The 23,948-nt window shown below is 34.6% G+C and overlaps 1 protein-coding gene and 1 long non-coding RNA gene across 2 annotated transcripts in view; one reads left to right on the forward strand and one right to left on the reverse strand.

Moving 5' to 3' along the window:
• The window catches only part of LOC145693946 (uncharacterized), a 113,541-nt gene extending 92,819 nt beyond the window's left edge, over positions 1-20,722 (reverse strand). Inside the window, exon 1 of the long non-coding RNA XR_014132858.1 lies at positions 20,644-20,722. This is a non-coding gene — a long non-coding RNA (uncharacterized LOC145693946). The remainder of the gene's footprint in view (positions 1-20,643) is intronic.
• On the forward strand, positions 8,837-11,781 carry LOC145694536 (uncharacterized). The gene has a single exon (XM_081770851.1). It carries the CDS (start codon positions 9,015-9,017, stop codon positions 10,260-10,262), a length of 1,248 nt encoding a protein of 415 aa, XP_081626977.1. The 5' UTR covers positions 8,837-9,014; the 3' UTR covers positions 10,263-11,781.
• Positions 20,723-23,948: the final 3,226 nt, after the last annotated feature.

A 23,948-nucleotide genomic window follows, 5' to 3' on the forward strand; every position in this document is an offset into this window, starting at 1 on the left:
GTCTACTGCGCATGCACCAGTGAATTTCCATGGAAGATCATGAATAATTCTGATAATTTATATAATATTTATGGCCGACTATGTAATAAAACCTATATCAATAATATATATCATTCCTCAAAGTAACGAATACGGTAAACATTAAAAAATCAATAAACATACTACAACAGGATGAAATAGCTATAAACTTCAGACACTACAAAATACATTTTATTTGCTCTTCCCGCTGGTCTAGTGGCTAGCACGTGTGCCTCAGGTGTATGTGGTCCCGGGTTCGATTCCCCGTGGGGGAGGTTAGGAATTTTAACTGTCATACCTATGTGGATGTTTTTGTGTTCGTGTTCTTGTCGTTCAAGGTTAATGGAAAAGATTGTAAAACGTGTATAACCGAGTAGAATATAGAGACAAGTTACTCATATGTCAGATACGTTCGGTGAATCAGTTAACTTAAAGAAAAGAAAAAAGTGTCCAAGGCATTTGTCTGTAATTTGCAAAAAAAAAAAAAAAAAAAAAAAAAAAAAAAAAACTAACTCTTAAAAGTTACATCCAAACCCACCAAAGTAACATTTTTCTTTTATCTGTTCTCGAAGTTCCTCTTCGTATTTCTATCTGATTCGATTAAATAGAGCTTCGAATAGAGACTATGTTGAATTCATTTATCGACTAAGCCTGAAATTCTGATAAAGATATGGCTATGATTTTATTACTACTACTACTACTACTATTATTATTATTATTATTATTATTATTATTATTATTATTATTACTATTACTATTATTATTATTATTATTATTATTATTATTATTATTATTATTATTATTATTATTATTATTATTATTATTATTTAAAATACGAAGTTTCAAATCAGGCGATGCAATGTTTACGTAAACTAAATGATAATTTATTTGATAATATTTACTAGTCAATTATACATTTGTGAGGTTTTGCTTTGGGAAATTAAGTGCATACAACATTGAATAGTAAGAGTATTACAATAAAAATATATTATTAAAAATATTGATTAAGTAATTGGAGTTAAACATGCTTTCCAGTAGGAACTATATATAGAGAGGATTTACTTTAAAGTGTGATGCAAACGAATATTCGAGTTTTAATCCGAATAGAAATCGATAACTTACACAAGGATATTTACTTCATTAGTTGTATAAATCTTTATGCTTATCGTATTATAATTCTATTTAAAATTATGATTTTTCCATTTCAAAACGTAGAAGGAGAAATAAATATAATATTCTATTTGTTAAGGAAACCTTTCAAACAATGATAATTTCAGGTCATGACCCGTCGGAGAATTTGAGACCCTGTCGACATAAATTTCCCCTTCGTGGCCATAAGTTATTTTCGATCATGCTCAAAGTAGACTAATAATGTTTTATCAGTTTTTTCTCATTCATATCTTGACCATTACCGGGGAGAATCTTCTGAAATCGTCAATGCTTATAATTACTTTTTAATTACAAATCAAATGATAATAATGACATATTGAACATACTTAATATTTTGTTCTCAGCTGTGGATTTTAGATTAGCAATTCATATAATGTTCGCTTCTAATCGAATTTGAGAGAAAAGTAATTTCCAAAGATTTATTCAAAGAAATGTTCTCAGTCCTCTGATGAAAATAGGAACACACTTTTAAGAAAAAAAAAACAAAACGAATATTTTCTACAGGGTTTGAACACATAAACTTCTGATTGACAGACTAGTCACCCAAACCGCTCGACCAGTTCGTATGTCTTCAGTGACCTCTTTTGACTTTTGTGTTGTAAAGTGGTTTCCTGCTCCGCACTTTTTTGTTTTGTTTATGTCGATACAACTATAAGTTTGTGGTGAATATTTGGACGTTACAGATCTTGCAATGCATAAAAGGGTTTTTCGTATAAATTACATTCAATTTTATGTCCTAATAACTTTTATACAACAGGTTGAATCTGTGAAATGATTGGGGTTGGAGTGATCGTAAATATTTTCATAGTTAGGAGCCTGGATATGCAAACCCGCTCAGCGTGGGGATTTACTTCTGTGAAATTTGGTACTAATTTTAGCGGCCCATACGGGTAATTTGCATACTTATGGGCCTTCATATATCCGGAATTCATACACTACTATAACGCTTGGTCACAAAATTGCTTTTAGTTTCTTTAGATGTAACTGAATATGTATGTGGGCATATGCAAAACAAATTGGATCAAGTACTGCTTCTCTGACAGGTTTTATCCACACCGGCCGCCATCTTGGATCCGCCATATTGGATTCAACTTTCGGTTTTTCAAATGGGAATAGGCGCATGTGATACATCAAATTCATACAAAATTTTCTCGGAAATTCATTGGTGTAGTGCGATTTACGGTAGCTTGTACCATTTGCAAGATATTGCATGTTAAATGTGAGGCACTTCACAAATTCAACCATTAAAAAGTTGTGCAGGGCCTCGTATGAATATGTGATCTTTTACGTGATTTATTGTTGACGAAATGTCTTCTGAACGTACATACATACAGACACACAGACGTAAATAGGATATGGTAGATCTTCACCAAAATCTGGTCGTATCTAGATTTACATTAGGCATTATGTTCGTAATACAATACTTCCTTGTTCGTAGAATAACATGGAAGTAATAACAATCACTCACAGAAATGTTGTAAGATTATGACACCAATGTTGTAGAGACTTTGTTTATACCTACAGTATTTTCCAGTTAGAAATTGTTTTGATTTGTCAACATCAAAAGCGTAAGCCTAACTCACATTGCTCTGTAATGTCTATTCGCGAAGTGCATAGAGGGATTTAACATGTAATATCTCGCAAATGGTACAAGCTACCGTAAAACTCACTACACCAATGAATTTCCGAGAAAATTTTATATGAATTTGATGTATCACATGCACCTATTCCCATTTGAAAAACCGAAAGTTGAACTCAATATTGCGGATCCAAGATGGCGGCTGGTGTGGATAACATGTGCCAGAGAAGCAGTACTTGATCCTATTTGTTTTCCATATCACACACAATCACAATCATGTTCAGTTACATCTAAAGAAACTAAAAGCAATTTTGTGACCGAGCGTTATAGTAGTGTGTGATTGAATTCCGGGTATATGAAGGCTCATAAATATGCAAGTTACCCATATGGGCTGCTAAAATTAGTACAATACACATTAGGCCATGGAGAACTTTGCACTTAAATCAGTTTTACATGAATCCCGAGGGGAAACTTCGTGAATGTACCTTGTGAGAGTAATTGCTGATAAATATTCTATGTGAGATTACAATTGAAAAAAAAAAAAACAATCCTTTAATTTTATCTAAAACATTAAATAAAGACTGGCAAAAATATTTTAGACTAAACTTTAACTGCTATTTACAGTAGCTATTTTTGTTATTATTTCCTATATTCAGTAGTTACTGTTTGTTACTAATGTAGAAGTTTTTTAAAACATTTAAATTAACTCAAATATTTTTTGTCCTAAAACAAACATACATAGGAATATCTTAACAAAAAGTTATCGTTCTTTCTCACACTTCTGATTCTAAATCAAGCATATTAGCCTTGGTTTCTTCACTGCATACACATCAATACTTTAGTTTACGAAATCTTCAGTAGGATTAGTGCCGTGTCGTGGAAAATCAGCGCTTGGGACGTGTGTATACGAAGGCACCCCCGTATGTATGAGTGAGGTCGACGGACCAGCCACGAAAGGTAAGAACATTTTAAAAAGTAAACCCTGCTTTTCCTTGATTTTGAGCACTTTTCATAACTTTTTTCCTTTGATTTTATATATGTGCACATGCCCACATCGCACTTACTTCGGCACCAAGGGCCGTCGCCTCGCTTGCCTCTCCTACATGGCACGGCATTGAGCAGGATTTTCATCACCTTCAATAGCAATCTTTCACTTATATACTATTATTATATTGATAAATTCTATAGAAATCTCTAACCCAGGAAGGATAACTGTTCCTCCCTGATCCCTCTAAATGACGCCTTCTGAATCTCACCCTTTAACTGACTTATTTTTAATTAAAGAAAAGTGTGTTTACTTTAACAATCGTAAAACACATTACGTCTGTTACTTCCGATGCGAGAAATGGGATTTAGGCGCTCTATTTCAGATATTGCAAGAACTGTACATTTTCAAGAACTGAAGTCTGCTGACATCAGAGATCATATAGAATGATCGAAAGATCTTCTCTATTTTTCCTTTTCTCTCTCAATCTGTGCTAGTGCTACCTACTAATATATAATATAAGGCGAGAGTATAGTACCTACTAAAATACAAACCTTTCTTCAACAGTTAACAATTTCATGTTCTGCCAAACTCGGTCATAGCGTTAAGAAATACAAGTTTTATTCACTATTTGGTATCCTATCTTAGATGTTACATGTTTAATATTTATATAGAATAGGTCTGCGTCATTTATATGTATATTGAGAGATTGGATTTCGTCTGCACGTGCACGGAAAGAAAAGCAAATAATTGGGTGAAGTAATTTCTACATTTTGTGACTGAAATTTTTTGAGTTTCTCCGGGGGGGAATGAATTTTCTTCGGGGGGGGAGATTCCCCCGGGCTACCCCCTGAAATCATCCCTGGTCTGGACCTTCTTTCAGTAAAATCCAGCTGAAACTCCTAGAAAAATGTTTACTACCTGTAAGATTTTAAATTCTAAAGGAGCCCAAGTTTCATATTTTAATAGGGAGTCGAACTTCGAATTTTTCTACGGGATCCCAAATATCACTGCCCCCAAAAAGTTCCAAGTCAACGCTGTTGTAGGTTTGTGTTACACTGTTACCAGTGCCGTGCCGCGGAGGGGGGACGCGAGAACCCCGGGAGCCAAAGTAAGGGACACAAAATTCAGGAGGAAAAAAGAAAAGAAAAGAAGGAAGGAAAAGAGAGAGGAAAAATTACTTGGAATATTTTAGATCAACAGCAGGTGACACACAAGAGAATTAATTTAACTAATTTTGTCAACATATCAGTACAAACTAGTATGTACTTAAATCCTCTTCCTGCTTTAGGAAGTGGTCCTATAATGTTACTCATGTTAGGAAAATGCATGTGCACATACAGTATAAAATGGAAGGAAAAAGTAATAAAAAGTGCTGAAAATCAAGGAAAAGCAAGATTCGTTTCTGAAAAATTTCTTAACGCTTCTCGGCTTGTGTGTCAACTTCATTTCTGTGTACGGGGTGCCATTTTATACTCTTGCCCCGGGCGCTGATTTTCCACGGCACGGTACTGACTGACAAAAATTTTAAATTGAATAAATATGTGAGTGATGTCATATTGATGTGATGCTGAATACTCTTTTCCCCTGTTTCTAATAACAGTATATTCAATTACGTAAAAGCATGTGATTATGATCGATTATATCCCTTTTCCTCCCCTCCCTTGGCTGCTGTGTACGTCTTAAAACACTTTTAGTTGTGTATGAAGATTTTTTGTTTTGTTTTGTTTTGTTTTGTTTTGTTTTGTTTTGTTTTAATGGCCTTAAGACCTAGTTGGCAGATTCTCGGAGGTTAAAGCACTGTTATCATACTTAAATACTTATTTTCATGGTTGAAAGTTATGATAACGTATTGGATAATAAATATATTTTTCCCCTTTCGCGTGTGAGTTCAAATCATTTAGCTTTGCTCAATCAATAGATAAGTTTCAGTACTCAATTTTGACAACGCAATTACTGATTGAATATATATAAGCATTCTGTCATAACTTACGGGTCAACAGGTCACTGGCCGTAACTAAAAAAGTTCACATGCACTATAATTTCCTGCCATTTTAATATATTTTTAATATTTATATATTATTTCGGTTTACCTAAACTACTTTAGTCTACATGTTTTCCCTGCCTGTGTTGGATCACCAATCAAACGTTAGAAAATTACTTCGTTAACAGAGGTGATATCCAGACCGGAAGTGGTACAAATCAACCATTTCCGGTTTTTTTATCTTGATTATAGAGCAAAGGTGGTAAGGGAAAAGCAAGTTCCTGCAATCGATTAAAGATCTGAAAAATACATTTTTATATGTGTTCATATTATCTCTCCACTTAAAAGCGGAAGTAATAGTGCAAAAACAATAAGTGACAGCGAGAATTAGTTTATCTTCTTTCTAAACTCTATGTTCAAACCGGAAGTGGGAGAAATTATCCATTTTCGGTATTAACGTAGATCGTTATAACCAGTAGCGTATTTACGATTTTGTTTTGAAGGGGGAGGCTTTGCTAACTTTATTCCTGGAAATGTGAAAATATCTGCAAAATAAAGTTTGGGGGTTAAGCCCGGAAGCACCCCCTTAAATACGTCACTGGTTATAGCATAAAAACTGTAATATGTAGATAGCAAAAATCGGTTCTCTATAACCTATTTAGCGTTTCAAGAATTTATTCCATCTCCAGTCTAATTTCTCTAATAAACCAGATGTCTACCACTTCCGGTTTCAATATTAATTCCAGTAATATCACACTGTACAAACCAAACACCTTCACGTGGTGTACACGTGATATTGCTACTTGTTTTATTTATTCTTTAATTAGAACCCACAAAATATAATTTCTTCGTTCATCTCTTACGTCTCTCAGATATTATTTTTTTTCTTTGACTTTCTCCAACACTTCATTGTTATCTCTTTTATTCCATAGCAAGCCCGGAGGCAGCCAAAATGTTAAGGAAACAGAACGTTAATGAGATCCGTGTTTGATCTCTCAATGTCTGTACATTATATTAATTGGTAATACGTTATATATTTTACATAACGTCTAAACAGGGGCGTAGCACACTTTTGCGGGCCCCCCCGCAAAGTATTGAGAAGGGGCCCTAGTTGTAAAGCTGACAGAAGTAAGGTTGAAGTTCTACTTCTTTAAACCTTTATTCATCGCAACACTTCGGGGCCCTCTATACCTCGGGCCCCCCCGCACTGCGGGGGTTGCGGGGGCAGCTGCTACGCCACTGCGTCTAAATTTAAGAAAGAAGCAGGAAAATTTAGAGGGGGTATGTTTCATACTTCCTTCTTAATAAGATCATTTACCTCCAAGATTATTCTTATATTCTCTTCATATCCACATCAAAGCCGTCCATAAGACAGAATAACTCCGATGAATATCGAGGTTCATGAAAAAAATTATTAGCTTATTGGCTTTTGTTCATTCCATTGTGATTATTTTCAGGTTTAAAATTCCCGTGACAGACAAAAAAATCTTTTCTAGTGATTAAATCATCATGAAATATACAGTAGAGCGTCGATTATCCGAAGTAATTGGGGGACATGGGTGTTCGGAAAACTGGTTTGTTCGGATAATCGAACTGTACATGTTTATTTGCCAAAAAGAAGTACTGTACAGTAAATTTATTCATAAAAAGAAGTGTGCTGATTGTTGAAACACAGCGACTGGCGGCTTGGCCGGTCAGCAGCGCCTTATGAAAGCCCCATTAAAAGCAATGTTCCACCAGCGGTGGCTCAGTGCGGCGACTACTGTGGGAAACTTGGTTTGGGAGTGAGGGGGATGATGGACGGTAGGGTGGGAGAGTAACAGGTGCGAGCGAGTACACAGTTCGGTTAAGCGGTTGTTCGGTTGACCGACGTTCGGATAATCGACGCTCTACTGTAATTAGATTCCAATAATTTAGATTTAGTGAGTTGCTAAATAACTTTTAATAACAATATTTAAAGTTCAGACCATTGATAATACAGAAATTGGAACTTTTGAATTGTTAGTTGGTTATTTTTCATAACAACGGAGTTTGCAACAGCACTGAAGACTGTTAAGTACGTTTGCGGGAGGTCACATGAAGTTTAGAGATCCCCCATACAAAAATTTGTCTGGGCGACTACATGAAATCTATTGGCGACTTTATTCACATTTTGAAAGACTTTAATAATTATTTCTAAAACACATGCCCGTAAGGTATAGTCACATTAATGTTACACTTTACATGCTTTTTTTTCTTTCTTGTTCATTGACACACACACACACACACACACATACATACTCTTTTATTTTCTTAGATATTTCTTCCGTCATTCATACCCATATTTGCACTTCAAGATTCTTTCTAGCTAAATTATTTGTTAACGAAATAAAATGCTTACGCGTATTAACTTAACGGTTAAGGTGTTTGTCTTCGGAGCTCGTGGTCCTTGGTTTTGTTTTCTTATGAGACCAAAGAGGTTGTGATGTTCACCGGCCAGCATCGAGAAGCAATCTATTGAATGTTTCCTTAGGACATCAGAAGTAATATTGTGCAGGGTCGATGAACTGGCAACGCTACGCAGGTGAACGTACTCAATCTGCCACGGTCATTGAACTTGGGCAGTAGTCCAGAGAGTGCAGAGGTAAATAAAATAAAAGTTGTGTGTGTGTAGGGGAGGGGATGTTTCGAAGTAGAAAGGATAATCTGTTTTTTTTTTAAATAATAATTTTATCAACTTTGATCAACCGTTCATTGAACTATGTAAGTGATTTGCTATTTGCGTAAATGATTAAAAGCTCATAAATATTTTAAGTGATATTTTAAGAAGACATAACAAGAACATTAAAATGAATAAAAATATAAACTCGCTTTCTTATCTCTTTCAATCGTATTATCCTTTTCATCTGAGTCAAAGAAGTTATGATTTTTTTTAAAAAAAAAACTGTGCATCTTCCTATGTTCATTTGTTTCTTTCGTATGTAGTTAAACCACGCATCAAAAAAATCAACACATTTAATCTGGCAACCTTGAAACATATAAAAACTCTTTCTTATCTCATCTGCAAGATAACACGTACATAAACCTTGCCATTTTCTGCAGATAGCTCAGTTCTCTAAGTGAAATCAATCGCTGAAGTCTTCTGCTTGACATATTTTTTTTTCCCCTCTGTTAACATCAACAGCAAGTTTATGTTTATAAGTGCCCGCACGTGAGGGTGTTTTATCAAATGGTGTTAGTGGAACAAAGTGACTAGGTCACTCATACAACTATAGCAAATTCCTACGATCAAAAAAAAAATGTCTCGAAATAACATTCCACTTGTGACAAAGCAAAAAGCAGGACAAGCAATTGAAAAGTACTTGTTAGGGGAAGGTTTTCGCATCTCAGACATCAAATATAACACCAGAAACATTGAAGTGTCTGGATTTATGGGTGCACACTGGTACATTCACGTTGTGGTGCAATCAAATGGTACAAAAGATCCCCGTTCGTTTTTCGTGAAGAGTTTCCCTTTGCAAGAAAGTCAACGTGCAGCTGTGATCCAGACAGGTGCTTTCGCGAGGGAAGTCAGTTTCTACAATCAGCTGTTACCGGAGCTGCAAAAACAAGGTATTCCTCTTGCATATCCTGAATGTTATTTTGCTTATAGTGATGGTGAAAATGATTTTTTGATTCTGGAGGACTTAAAACCGATTAACTTCCGTCGGGCCAAAATGTTGATGAAAGGTCTAGATTTTCTTCATTGCAAACTTGCTATGAAAGAACTAGCCTTATTGCACGCATCATCTGTTGCCTTGGAAAAGGAGAAAGGTAAACCGTTAAATCAAGTTTGGCCTTTCTTATGTGAAGTTATGTTTTCCGAAAATTGTGTAAAGTTGTTTAGAGATGGGTTCAAAACTAGTGCTGAAACAATTCTAGAACTTGCTAAATTAATTCCTCGTCACCAGAGATCCATTCCAAAATTGGAGAAAAGAATGAAGGAACTTCATGCTGAAGGAAGCAAGCTTGTGCAACAATGGGATGTGTTAAATGTGGTGTGCCATGGTGATGTGTGGACAAATAATATGATGTTTAAATATAGTGCTGGTGAGCCAGTGGCCGTGAAACTTCTGGATTTGCAATTTGCTCGCTATGGACCACCCACTTTGGACATGATTGTGTTTCTTTATGTAAGTACCACACGTGCATTTCGTCAAAAGTATCAAATGAAACTGTTGAGTATTTATCACCATTCTTTTACAAAGACAATGGAAAAACGAGGTTTGTCAATTCCTCAATTTACCTTGAAAACGCTGCAGGAGAATTTTATGTCTAAAAGGAAGTTAGGGACTATATATGCTCTTTGGAGTCTGCCCTTCATTTTGCTTCAGCAAGAACAACTGAACAGAGCAATTGATCCAGGTACCCCAGATGAATTCGAATCTCTCAGGAAAGGCAAGATGACAAGCATTGCCGTTCATATGTTCCAGAATGATTCTAATTACAGGGAAAGATTAAGTGAAGTTATCGATGAAGTAGTCGAATTATTTTGTGTTGACTCATGAACATATACGTATTTACTACTACAATGCGAATCTCGTTTTGTTTTTTATAAGTATTTCCTCATATGTATTCTGTTGTTGCCCAGTAACTTTGGACACACGTAAGGTTGCTTAACCCACCGGTATTCTAAGTTTTAACCGGTAATGAAAATTTTCGCTTTTCCCGTCATCCAATACATTCTTTCCTCATTGATAAAGCTCTAATATCCCTCAGTAATACTGGTGGGATACAAAAAATATCCTAAGCGAAAGATATCTGAATATATTTTAACTCTACTAATATAACTAAGAGTTAAACTTGCATGCAATTTTCATTGAGAATATTGAATACCTATGCCATTAACAGTGAGTCTCTACTTTAGCTCATTGGTTTACACGAGGATTTTTTTTCTTTAAAAGAATATGAATTTTATTGGCTTAATTTTACTGATTTTTTCTTCAAATCTGTTTAAATATCACTTACTTTATGAAAATATAATTTTATTACATACAATTTAAATGTTTAATCATCAGATTTAAGTACTGGTAATATTAGATTCATGAATAATACAAATTTATTTTGAAAAAGCAAAGAATATTTAGCTAAACTTAAAATGGAAATCAGAAAAACCACATAATTGAAACCTCATATCAAAGAAAAAATAATTCCCCATATATATTAACAGGCTAAAGGACAGAGATCGCATAGGTAACACCATTAAAGGATCATCTCAGATCCAAGGGCGCCCAGCAAGGGGGCAAGGTGGGGCGCTCGCTCTCCCTTAGAGGAAATTGTACTTCGGAATATCGAAAACCCAATAGAATTTTTAAAATAGTTACAGCAAAATTTGAAATTATATTTGAAATGTTTTTTCTTGCCTCCCCTTGGAAACCACAGCATGGGCGCCTTTGCTCAGATCACCTAGAAGACTGTGTACAAATCGATTTCGTACATTTCGTTTTCTTACAGGTGACTGTGCCTATTAATAGGTAAATACAGTATTTAGATTGTTACAAATCAAATCAAATGTCACCCTTGTGTACTTTCGATAATCTCGAAGTGTTGATCCAGTGAGAAAAAACTGTTATTAATGTTCTATTGTTATTCTAGATTGTAGTTTGAGAAGTATTACATTTGTTTTATTTAAAAGTAAACTACTTATCACAGACTGTTATCAACAACCTAAATCAAATAATTATGACATTTTATAATCATCTATGATGAGTATTTAACAAGTGGAGCTGTCGATATGAATGAGTTTCAGTTTATTTCTGGAACAAGGTCATTTTATATACGTATAAATTGTATTAGTTTCACCTCATATATGGTGGTACAATCAATGTAGTATGTAGGTTTAAATGAAAATTAGAGTATGCATATCTACATTCGTATTTGAGGAATGAATCAATTTTGTGTACAAGCGAGAAAGTAAAATAAAATGCATTTAGTTATCATTTATTAATTTAATAATATTCATCATTATTCATCAGTGTGAAGTATGATTCTTTATATTTTCATTTAATAAAATACTTTTTTTAAAAACCGTATGTTTTCTTTACTATTTCTACTACTATTATTTTTGTATAACTACAATATTTTATTTGCCCTTGTTGACAAGCATACATTTGTACGTAAAATACTTATGAATATTAACTAACTACATGGCCTGTGGAACCCGAAGATTCAATGCCGTGTTCATAAAAGCTCTCTTATTATGAATATTATTATGGGCAAAAGAATAAAAAATATTTTAACTAGAAACTTAATAAATTTCTAGTTAATATATTGAAATGCATTCTGGAGCAATTAACTATATAAATAATTATAATATTTCTTTAGTAATTAACAGTACTCATATACAATTGGAGCAGAAAAGATTAAGTGGCTTGCCGACACAGAAACCATCTTTCAGTATCATTAATCATTTTAACAATAATTAAACTCAAATTACTAGTTTACAAATCAATTATTTCCAACAAAACTTACTCATACAGGTAGGTGGAATCTAGGTCTGTACCTGAATATATAAAACCTCGATTGAGATTAAAAGCTGAAAAAGAAGAAGAAGAAAAGTGGATTCATCTGTGATTCATAAATGGAGTGGAGCTGGTTTTCGTTGGTTTCTTTTGCTTCTTTCTTAACCTCACCTGAAGTTTCACATTTTCAGGTACAATATTAGATCTATGCGTAAATCAAATATATCGATGAGTTTTTTTTTTTTTTTAATTAAGTAGATCTAATTATTTTTAATATAGTAATTTTAATGTAAGAATTCATGAAAGTGATGGATGATTATAAAATATGGTGGATGTATTTCGAGCTTTTTATTTCTTTGTGATGTTTATTTATTTATTGAAAGGTATACTACAAGCGTTGTATATCCATGGAAACATTTTCTACAGAGCCTATGCGCTACTATACGAACAAAACTGGATGATGGTCGTCATGGGCGGCGATTAGGGAGGGCAAAGGGGGCAGTTGCTCCCCCACTTTTTTGAAGTGACCCATTAATGTATATAGAGTTTCATTTGGAAATGTAAAGTTTGTGTGTGTATTACTGGTTCATAGAAAAAAGAAATGTGCCATACAATATTTTTCGTTGCGTGAGTAGGCCTTCCCGTGGAGTTAAGAAACTACAGGAATTGCGTTTTAATTGCCACGGAAAATGGTAAAAAAAATGATCCTTCCAGGATACTTTTCTTTCTTCGGTTATAGTTAAGGAGCCGTACTTCCCATTTAGGGAAGGACGAGAAACGCCATACTTTCAGGAATTATTCATTGAATATCTACCTACATAAAAAGTTGGTAATATACCCAATTTTAATTAGTTAATGAGTGATTTGAAATTAAAGAAGACGTGTGTGTATTCCGCTCTCGTTGTGTTGTCAACGTTGTGTGTTTACATAGGCGTTTTGCGCTTTTCAAATGTTCTATGTGACGTCATTGAAACATGGAAGTGCGTCTGCGCAGTTTGATATAGGCGGCAGCTGAGTGGAGAAGGAGGCAGAGTAATATGGCGACAACGTGCACGTGGAATGTGTTGAGAACACGGTAAGAAAAAAATGTCGGGGGGAGTGATTAGCAGTGATTATAGTTATGTGAGTGTGTGACTCATGGAATATTATTGAGTAGATGTTGTTGAAATAAGAATTACCTCGAAGGGAAAGAAGACAGTTTGAACTCGCTCGGTTGTATCCTTGAATCATACGAGGTATATGAAAATGAATGCTTCGTGGCCCTTTTTCTCTTTTTCGTTGTAATTCTTAATTTGGCCCTTGTACTTATATGTGTATCCCTGTAGTGCCCTTATAATCCTTTAAGCATTTGAGGTATGTGAAAATGAATTCTTCTTTGCACTTTTTCTCTTTTTCGTTGCATTTCTTAATTTGGCCCTTGTACTTAAATGTGTATCCTTGTAGTGCCCTTGTAATCCTTGAACAATTTGAGGTATGTGAAAATGAATGCTTCCTGGCCCTTTTTCTCTTTTTCGTTGCATTTCTTAATTTGGCCCTTGTACTTAAATGTTTATCCCTGTAGTGCCCTTGTAATCCTTTAACCATTTGAGGTGTGTGAAAATGAATGCTTCCTGGTCGTTATTCTCCTTTTCGTTGCATTTTTAAATGTTGCCCTTGTACTTAATATATATGTTTGTGTAGTGCCCTTGTACTTAATATATATGTGTAGTGCCCTTGTACTTAATGTATGAGTATGTGTGGGGGCAATTGAACGCATATCGCATATTTCGTGCACGTGGATACTTCTTAGTGTTGCACTAGTTATAAAATTGATTTTATTTGATGTACAAGTGGTAATATAACACATAAGAAACCCAGATCACGTTGCATTCTCACTTCATATTGGAGTGTGAATACAACATGATTTTGGTTTTTTCTGTGTTGCATTACCACTTGTACATCAAATAGAATCAATTTTGTAGCTAGTGCAATAGTAAGAAGTATCCTCGTGCATGGGAGATAAGAAGTAGCTGTTCTTAACAATTACCCTTTCTTCTTACAAGGGTTCGATATCTTAATCAGCCGCTTTGAAACAAATTGAGAGAAAATTTCGCCAGAAAAAAATAAGGTCTTTCACGAGTTATTCTTTAATTGCACAAAAATCGAAAGTTCCTAAAATGTCTTTTATCTTTCTAATAGTAAGGAATGTTGATTAAAAGGAGAGTAATAAGAAACAACTTCTACCTTCTCCATTGAGTTGTTGATTTTGAGCTTAACGTCCTTTTCAGCAACGAGGCTATATGAGACGGAACCTAGTGATTAACGTGGAATCCGAAACATATGAGCTCCGACCAGGAATCGAAGCCGAGTCTCGCATACTCTTTCCTTTGTTTTGCAGTGTAATATACGAGTGAAGTGGTGTGTTTAGGGGTGTACGAGTGTATATACAACTACATTTAGTGAATTCGACATAACTCTAGGTTTTATAACTGGAGTGTGGAGTGATTCTAAGTATTGTTGTGTTTTGATAGTCCAAGAAAGTGAAAACTGCTCCTAATGGCAACGAACATGTTTCGGGAAGCTGCAGAAGTATTTCTTTAAATGTCGTAGCATATGCTTATAATAATTTCTGTCTTTCATTTTCTAAGAGTAATAACATACATTTAATAGCATGTGTGGAATTAAAAATATAAGTTGTTCATTAATCCCCAGTTTCAATATAACTTCTACAGAACAAGCTTCATTATTCATTACTATGATTAATATTATCCTTTCTATTTATTTGTTTTGCAAATTTCTTATTAAATAATCTGGTCGCACAATTTTCCAGACAGAATTTAAAGATGTTCATTAGCAAGAAATCAAATCTCTTCTTACACCTTCGTTGTTTAAAAGTACAAAGGGCTAGTCCCTACTTGCGTTGCTCTTGTCAATTTGCTTAATAAAATATGAAATATGTTATACAATATTTTAACTGAAAAAATAGTATCCTATTAGTTATATAACCTTTCGTCAAATAGTGTTAGAAACAAACAAGGAAACTAACATTAATATACAAATATTGAGGACTTGCCTCCCCACTTTTAACGTTCAATCGCCGCCACTGATGGTCGTCATTTGAGTATTGAAACACGGTCATGAGAACCATATTGAAAAATTATTCTCTGTTTTAACACAGTGCTACGTTAATTTCATGTCACCAAGACGAGATCTACTTGTGGTGTAGTTTTACTATACGGATCCTCAGATTGTAAAATGTATGGAAAAATTTGGAGAAGTTTAATTGGCACATTTTATGTCGAGAATAGAACCCAACGAACTGCTGCGGGGCTTCTAATCCGTTCTTAATACTCCTACTCCTACTGCTATTACTCAGGGGTGCCCACAAGGGGGGGCTATGACGCAAACTGCGTCATTGAAATATTTGGGGGAGTTCAAAATCTATATAAATATGTTTGAGGGTGTATAAAAATTAATCGAAAAGATTTTTTTTCATGGAAGAACACCTACGGATAGACAATTGAGGGGGGGTGCGTCATGGACATGAGGGGGTGGGCACCACTGTATTACTACTTATATTATGGATCCATATAGAAAAACTGCACGCTACTTGCATCAAATTATATTGGTTCTCTTTAGACAAATAGACAAAGACGTCTCAATTTATGTAAACTCTATACATTCAACGTATCTAATAGATAAGCATTCAATTATTTTATACATTATTTTCTTCAAATTGCGCCAGCAATTTAATTGAAGTCGCACTATAATTCACTCAAAACATTTTACAAAATGTGGAAAAATTCAAGTTAATTATGATATGACCTGAAGACAAGTAGAATGTGTATGTCTTTATGGTAACATTTTTTGTTTTGTTCTTATTAATAAAATGAAAATAGTCCAGCTCCATATTAAGGAGAGTCAACTGCCCTCCTGAGTTCAAAATATACGTAGAGTGTCTGAGGGCAATAGTCCGCATGGGGCAAAAGTCCTTTTTGGGGTTTTGGGGAGTTGTGCAACACTGCTTTTGCTGCAGAAAGATTAAATGGCGGTGGTGTAGTGTCCATGTTAGTAGAGGTGTGCGGTGAATACAATGAGATAAATTACATTTTGTCTTACTTTCAAGTAATATTTTGTTTTATGGGAAATAGTACTACAGTCCGTGGGAGAAGTCACGACTTATTTTATTGCTGTTTCATATAAAAACACTTCTTGAGTAAGAGTATACACTATCTTCCCTTTTTCCGGTATCAGTTATTACGTCAGCATTTCATTGTAATTAAATCAAGTGCGAATGGGGCAAAAGTCCGATTTTTTGTGGGGTAAGAATTCGAACGCGGGCTTTTCCCCAGCTGTCAAATTTGTAAATAGTTTTATTCTTAAATTTAAATTCCAGTTTCTCACAGTAGGCATTCTTTAGCTTAACTAAAGCTATGTAGGCCTGTATGGAGTTTGATCTTTGAATTTAGGCAAGCCACGCTCAACGCTGATTAGTGCACCGATGGCACAGATGAAAAGTGCACTGCTCACATTTCATTGGTGTAAACAGAGCCTAGGAGTAATAGTCAGTAGTGCTAACACATACCTATTTGTATTGCTGAATCCATCTGTTGAGGTGTGAAAAGTACTCTTGGAGTCATTTGGTTCATCAGTGCTGAGAGAAATTTGTCCTTTGCTATTAGAAACACTACGAAAAGAGCTACGTACTGTTCGAGAAGAAAAAGAGAAGAAGGGTCCTAAGAAGTCTGCCACACGAAAGAAATTGTTTGCATCCGCTGAAAGTTCAACTTCAAAAGTAGTGGAATAGGTATGTCCATTGTGTAAAGGCAAACATGTCGATCCACCAGATGAGAACTGGGTAATGTGTAATTCGTGCGAAGAATGGTGGAATCATGATTGCATAGTTTATGAGGGAGGCCAGTTCGTATGTGACAAATGCCTAGACCCAGATCTGGTTTTGTAATTATTTCACTTCATAAGATTATGTGCTTTTCTTAATAAGTGGGATAATTTCTTCTTTTACTCTAACCTTGTTGATGAAAAGAAAAGTTTTATGCGTTGTGTGTCTATTGAGCTTTTCTTAAGTAAGGAAGACTTTTTTATTTTATTATAACTTAACACGAGCAAAAACTTCATGCTTCGTATGTTTTTGTGTGTTTTTTTTAAAATAAATAACTGGGATAGCCTAATTTCTTCTTTTAGTGTAACTTTTCAATACGAGGGGAAAAAATCCACGCTTTGAGTGTTCTTGTGGTATTCGTAAATAAGTGGGATAATTTGTTTTTCTAGTTTAACTTTATCAATACGAAGAATAGCTTCATACTTTGTATGTTTATTGAGTTTTTCTTAAGTGAGATAAACTTATTTTTTGCTTAGTTTAACTTTTTTGTTAATACGAAGAATCACTTCATACTTCGTATGCTCCTTGATTATCTTAAGATTCTTGTAGAAAACAAAATAATTCAATAAAAATGCCTGTATGTCGATTTCCTACTTCGTGTATTTCAGCGGACTTTTGCCCCCTATACTGGGTGAAAAGTCCGAATTTGTCTATTCTTTTTTAAATTGGTGTATCTTATTAAGTAATAAATAAATAGGTTTTCTAGCACCTTCAAAATATAATGGAATGTTCACTTATACTTCTGTGCGAAATTCGTTATTTTGCCGTTATATCTTTCGGCTCCAGCGCAACTCAAACACCAAATTGCGGATTTTTGCCCCCGCTTACTTTACATTTTAATCAATAATATGCTAATGAAAAACATGAGATGTACTTGTAGGCCCTATTGGTGAGTAAATTTTCCACCTGAAATGTCGCTACTAATTGAATTTTTCTCTGAAGATTCTGCTGGTTCTGTGTTGGCTCTTATATACAGATGAAAAGCGTTGTCGTTCATATATTCCAGAATGATTCTGACTACAGAGAAAGGTTAACTAAAGTTATTTGATTATTTTGGCTAATTTGGAGTTTAGCGTCTTGTTTAACATCACAGAGGTGATATGAGACGTGGACCTACAGCTTAACATGTAGTCCGAATCACGTGATCTCCCACCGGGAATTTTAATCCGTTGGAATTTTCAACTTCCAGCCGGTCAAGCACGCATCCAGAAATTTTTGCTGTTACGGGTCCAAGCTTTGAGAAAAGAGAGACCAATACTACAAACCACTACTACGTCTGTGTAATATTGAACAGATATTATTCTGCAGCTGAAAAGACGATAAGTAATTGTAAAATACTTCTATCTATATTTTCAGAAAAAAATGATAGATCTAAATTGTTTTCATAAGAGAAAAAGTACAGATAAAGTGTAAGGTCAAATTTCCATGCTAAATCGTTTTCCTGTTAAACAAGTATAATTGTATTGAGAATGTGTACAAATATATGTTGAGTTAAGAAGTTTGGTAAGGTCCGGAGCAGAAATGAAATGCGTCATGGGTCAAGTGGGTCAAGATTTGTGAATGGATCAACAGAACATGACGCATCATCCACCGTGACCTACTTTGACCCACCGATCCACCATGATTCACTCTGATCCAACAACCCACTCTGGTCATTGCATTGTAGACACCATCTTCTGAACACTACTGGTGAATTTGTCTACGTATTACTTGCATTTTTCTTTCTTTTTTTTTTTTTATTTGTTTCTATTTACTTACCTGAGATATCTAAGTGAAAGAAGACTTTCAGGCACTTTTGGATGTTGATATTTGTAATTGTAACAATAGGAATAAGATTTACTACTTGGCTTTAGAGAGACAGTAATTTTTTTTTTAGAGCTCCTTCGTGGCTAAGCGGTTAGCATACGCGCCTTTGGCGTGGGAGACCCGGGTTCGATTCCCGGCGGGAGCTCATGTGGTTCGGATTCCACGTTAATCAGTAGGTCCACGTCTCATATAGCCTCGCTGCTGAACGGGACGCTAAACTAAAATCAACTCAACTCTTTTTTTTTTATGTTGGTCTACTTTACTTTGAATTTGAGATTTTTAAATTCCATCCTATTTTGCATTGAAAAATATCTGTAATTCAAAAAGGAAATAATTATATGTGATAATTAAATTGAAATTCATCAAAATCTGAGCCATGACAAACACATCGTAAAAATCAGATCCACCGTTATTGTAACGTAGCGATGTTTGAGCGATTGAGCGTAGAAATTGAAACTCGGATTAATGATAATTTCACAGCCTTGTTTTATTACAAATGTAAACTTTTTAGTCAGTGGAGAGAATGGCTTGGATCATGGGGCAGAGTTGATGACGATGGGTTTTGGTGGGTCAGATTGAGCCATGGTGGGTGGTGGGTCACGGTAGGTGGTGGGTCAATGGGTCATGGGTCAAGTTTTCATTGCCATCTCTGGTCTGGACCCGGTGGACTCGCGTGGGTGTTACCCTATAGCTGGTAATGAAAATGTTCGCTTTTTATATCGTTCTATAATGGTTCCTTGAAAAAACAAATGTTACCTACGGAACTGCAACTGTTTCAATTCAAGAAAATTGTTACAGTTTTTGAAAAATATGAATAATAAAACTTTTCTATAAAACGTGCATTATACCTACGTAGGTATTCCGTAATTTCCTTTCTCCTGGCATAATAGTGGTTCCATTGCGGTACTCAAAAATCGTTGAAATATAAGGGAATAACAGAGGATTACTCACTCTTTTGAGTAGAGATGCAAGTTCTCGGGAAAATTCCGGCCTTGTTGAAAATAAACTCCATGGCGTTTTCTGGGAAGTTTTGGTCTTACAGAACTATTCTATTCTAAATATTTCCATTTTAGTGAAAAGATAATAGTACGCTCCACTTATGATTTCTCATTATAACCCACCTAACAACACTTTATTACTGCTTTTGAAAAGAAAATTCTGATAAAAAAAAAAAAAAAAAACAAGTCAAAGAAATTCAGTCGTTCAATAGGACAGAAAAAATGAAATTCGGTGGACGCAGTGGCTCACTAGTTCCAATGAATTGCTTGTAGAATTATTAGATTAACATTCAACGACAAAATTTTTTTTAGTAAAAAGTTTAGTTGTGTTAGGAATGACTGGCATGAGAGTGTAGTTGATTTTCTAGAACCTAATTATCGTTTAAAATTAATGAATCAACTAAACCTTAATTCTAACCATATATTTTCATTCTGTGAATAATACGTAATATTGGGGTGGAAACTCAGATCGAACCCTTGATCGTAGGTTCTCTATCTCACTAAACCTTAAGCTGATTTCTCACAGAATTTTGCGAGAGATAAAGAAAAACATGAATTGAAGATAACATGAAACTGATAAGAGCAACTAATGAAATTAAAACCTCTTTATCAGTCAATTATTATTCAATTATAAAGAGGTTTTAATTTCATTACTTGCTCTTATAACGTGTTTAAAGGCTGTGCTTGAGATACGAAGCAAGAAATCTGAAATTATCAGATAAGGTTAATATGAAAAGGCACTTACATTTTGATCCTTGTAGTAGCTGAAGTAAAACCTTATAGGCTCCGTCTCCTCTGTAGCTTACGTAACTCCTAAGGCGAATGGCAAGTCTAGAACTGAAGTCTAGACTTGAACCGCCTTGTGCAGAGTCGTTTTGACGTATGATTTGCGTCATACTAAAGGCCTGACTACTGTAGGAAACATGTTAGTCGAACTCTTTAGTATGGCACTAATCACGCGTCAGAACGACTCTGCATAATGCCCGAAGTGTTTTTTGAGTGAAAGTAAGTAGTCCTTTTATATAAAACTGCGGAATGCAATTCGCATGCCTTTCATATTTTCCTGTCTGGAAGTTCCACGTATGTGTCTGATAGAACAAAATAAGTTTTGAGTTTAGCTTATTTCAATAAAGCGGACTAAATCCTAGAAACAACCCTAACTTAATTCATTCAACTCAGACAATTAATATTTTGTACTCAAGCCAGCCTTGAATTGTTTGCACAGATTTTTACAAAAGTTTAAATGTTTACAATAATTTCGAGGTTTTAAAATTTGGCATACTTCAATGTAACATTTACGGAGGCTGCTGAAAGAATGTTTAAAATTATATTCACAAGTTTCTTATCTCAAAAATCTTGACACTATATAACAGCATAAAAAGAAGAAATCCCATAGATATTTACATTATCCTTAAAGTTTCTACTATGATAGGTACCTTTCTCTGAAATTCAAGGGAAATCCTGTCGATATTTCCATTATCCTTAATTTTTTACTGTGAAAGGTACAACCTATTGAAATCCAATTGAAACCTATGAATATTTGCATTATTCTTAAAGTTTCTACTGTGACAGGTACATCCTATTCAAATGCAAGAGAAATTCCATAGATATTTCCATTATTCTTAAAGTTTCTACTGTGACAGATACATCCTATTCAAATGCAAGAGAAATTCCATAGATATTTCCATTATTCTTAAAGTTTCTACTGTGACAGATACATCCTATTTAAATACAAGAGAAATTCCATAGATATTTCCATTATTCTTAAAGTTTCTACTGTGACAGATACATCCTATTCAAATGCAAGAGAAATTCCATAGATATTTTCATTATTCTTAAAGTTTCTACTGTGACAGGTATATCCTATTCAAATGCAAGAGAAATTCCATAGATATTTCCATTATTCTTAAAGTTTCTACTGTGACAGGTACATCCTATTCAAATCCAAGAGAAATTCCATAGATATTTCCATTATTCTTAAAGTTTCTACTGTGACAGGTACATCCTATTCAAATGCAAGAGAAATTCCATAGATATTTCCATTATTCTTAAAAGTTTCTACTGTGACAGGTACATCCTATTCAAATCCAAGAGAAATTCCATAGATATTTCCATTATTCTTAAAGTTTCTACTGTGACAGGTACATCCTATTCAAATCCAAGAGAAATTCCATAGATATTTCCATTATTCTTAAAGTTTCTACTGTGACAGGTACATCCTATTCAAATCCAAAAGAAATTCCATAGATATTTCCATTATTCTTAAAGTTTCTACTGTGACAGGTACATCCTATTCAAATCCAAAAGAAATTCCATAGATATTTCCATTATTCTTAAAGTTTCTACTGTGACAGGTACATCCTATTCAAATCCAAGAGAAATTCCATAGATATTTCCATTATTCTTAAAGTTTCTACTGTGACAGGTACATCCTATTCAAATGCAAGAGAAATTCCATAGATATTTTCATTATCTTTAAAGCTTATAATGTAATAGACACATCATATTCTAACCCAGAAGAAACCCCGCGCTCATTTCTATTAACCTTAAAGTTTCTACCCTAAATATTCAGGAGAAGTGTGGGGCACGTAGGAAATTCAAAAAACGTCCCGTGGACATGTGCTGCGTAGAATCTAGATGATTCTTACGAATCTCGATGACTCTTTAAACTAGTGCTAATCTTACATGAGAGAAAATAAAATGAGAAATGACCTTTAGAAGTTTCCAGCCTAAGAATTGTTGATTTCATATCATAAAGTAAGACGCGAATTCATAATGTGTTATTTATTGAGCGTGAAGGACAGCGCCATCTTGTCGTGTGGCTTGTTTTGTTTGTTTAATAGCTAAAGAGTAAAAGTTCATACTGTGTTTAATTATTCTACGACGTTCTTAAGTTTGATTTATTACTAAAAACAAATCCACACAACACACCAACTCGTATCTTATAAAAGTTAATCATAGTAGTTTATTCACAGAAGTTTTTAAGTTGTTATTTGGAAATAGGTTCAGTGGAGAGGAATAGTTTTTATTATGTCTAAACGTTTTATTATCGGATGCTACTGTCTCTGTTTTCTCTGACATATTTTCATATATTTATTCTTCAGCCGGAAATAAATACAAGATCCGACATAAAAATCTGACATTTTTCAAACTGAAATTGTACCGTGTCCTGCGAAAACGAACTAAGCGCCACTTTCTTACTTTTGAGAAAATTACGTATAAAGGTTGATGTCCAGCATTAATGTAACCGTAATCAAAAGTGAAATTATGTTTCTTTTTTTGGAAATTTGTTGGTTTTCCTCGCTTTTCGATTGTGCAAAACGTTCAAATGCTTATCAGGAACCAATCGTCGCATTTACGTGGATTTTCAAAGTTTGGCGCTTAGTTCACTTTTGCATAACACGGTACAATTGTGACCAGACTGATTATATTTCATAAATGATATTTTATTTTCCAATTGATCTATAACTCAAAGTGTTTTGCTAACAACAATTCATTGAAACATTTCCCTGCCTACCTCCCTGAGAATTACATTTTAATATTTTATGCATATTTTCCCCATATCTGAGAGTCGTATTCATGACTGGCGTAACTGTAAGTTACGATCGAATCCGGGACCCCAACCACCAGAGGTGAACGCTCTACACACTGAGCCACCGCGACCCCTATTAGAAACGAATTACAAGAATTATTTCTTTATCACTTACAAGACGACTACTTTAATTCTTAATTTCTTTAGTTTAAATTACTCATTTAAGTGTTCATAGCTCGCAATAAGGGTGTCCGAAAAATATTGTACCAGTCAGTGTGTGGAGACAGGTATCCGTCGCAAAGATTGCTATTAGCTACTACAAGTTTTAAGTGAAATACTCCCCTTACCAAAACCACATTACTTTGTGATGGTGCCCACACAACAACAGAAGGCATTTTGTGCTGTAGAATACCCTAAGACGACGTCCGTTGTCACAGTTCAACCCAACTTTGACGACAGTTTCGGATCAATCTACCTGACAAGAACTCCATTAATCGTTTTCATAAACAACTCATGGA

The sequence above is a fragment of the Thermobia domestica genome, chromosome 9 (genome assembly GCF_964235325.1).
Source record: "Thermobia domestica chromosome 9, izTheDome1.hap1.1, whole genome shotgun sequence".
Taxonomy (NCBI): domain Eukaryota; kingdom Metazoa; phylum Arthropoda; class Insecta; order Zygentoma; family Lepismatidae; genus Thermobia; species Thermobia domestica.

Bases quoted from the DNA above. Each gene is read 5' to 3' on its own strand.
- LOC145694536 (XM_081770851.1), top strand. From the start codon at position 9,015: ATGTCTCGAAATAACATTCCACTTGTGACAAAGCAAAAAGCAGGACAA.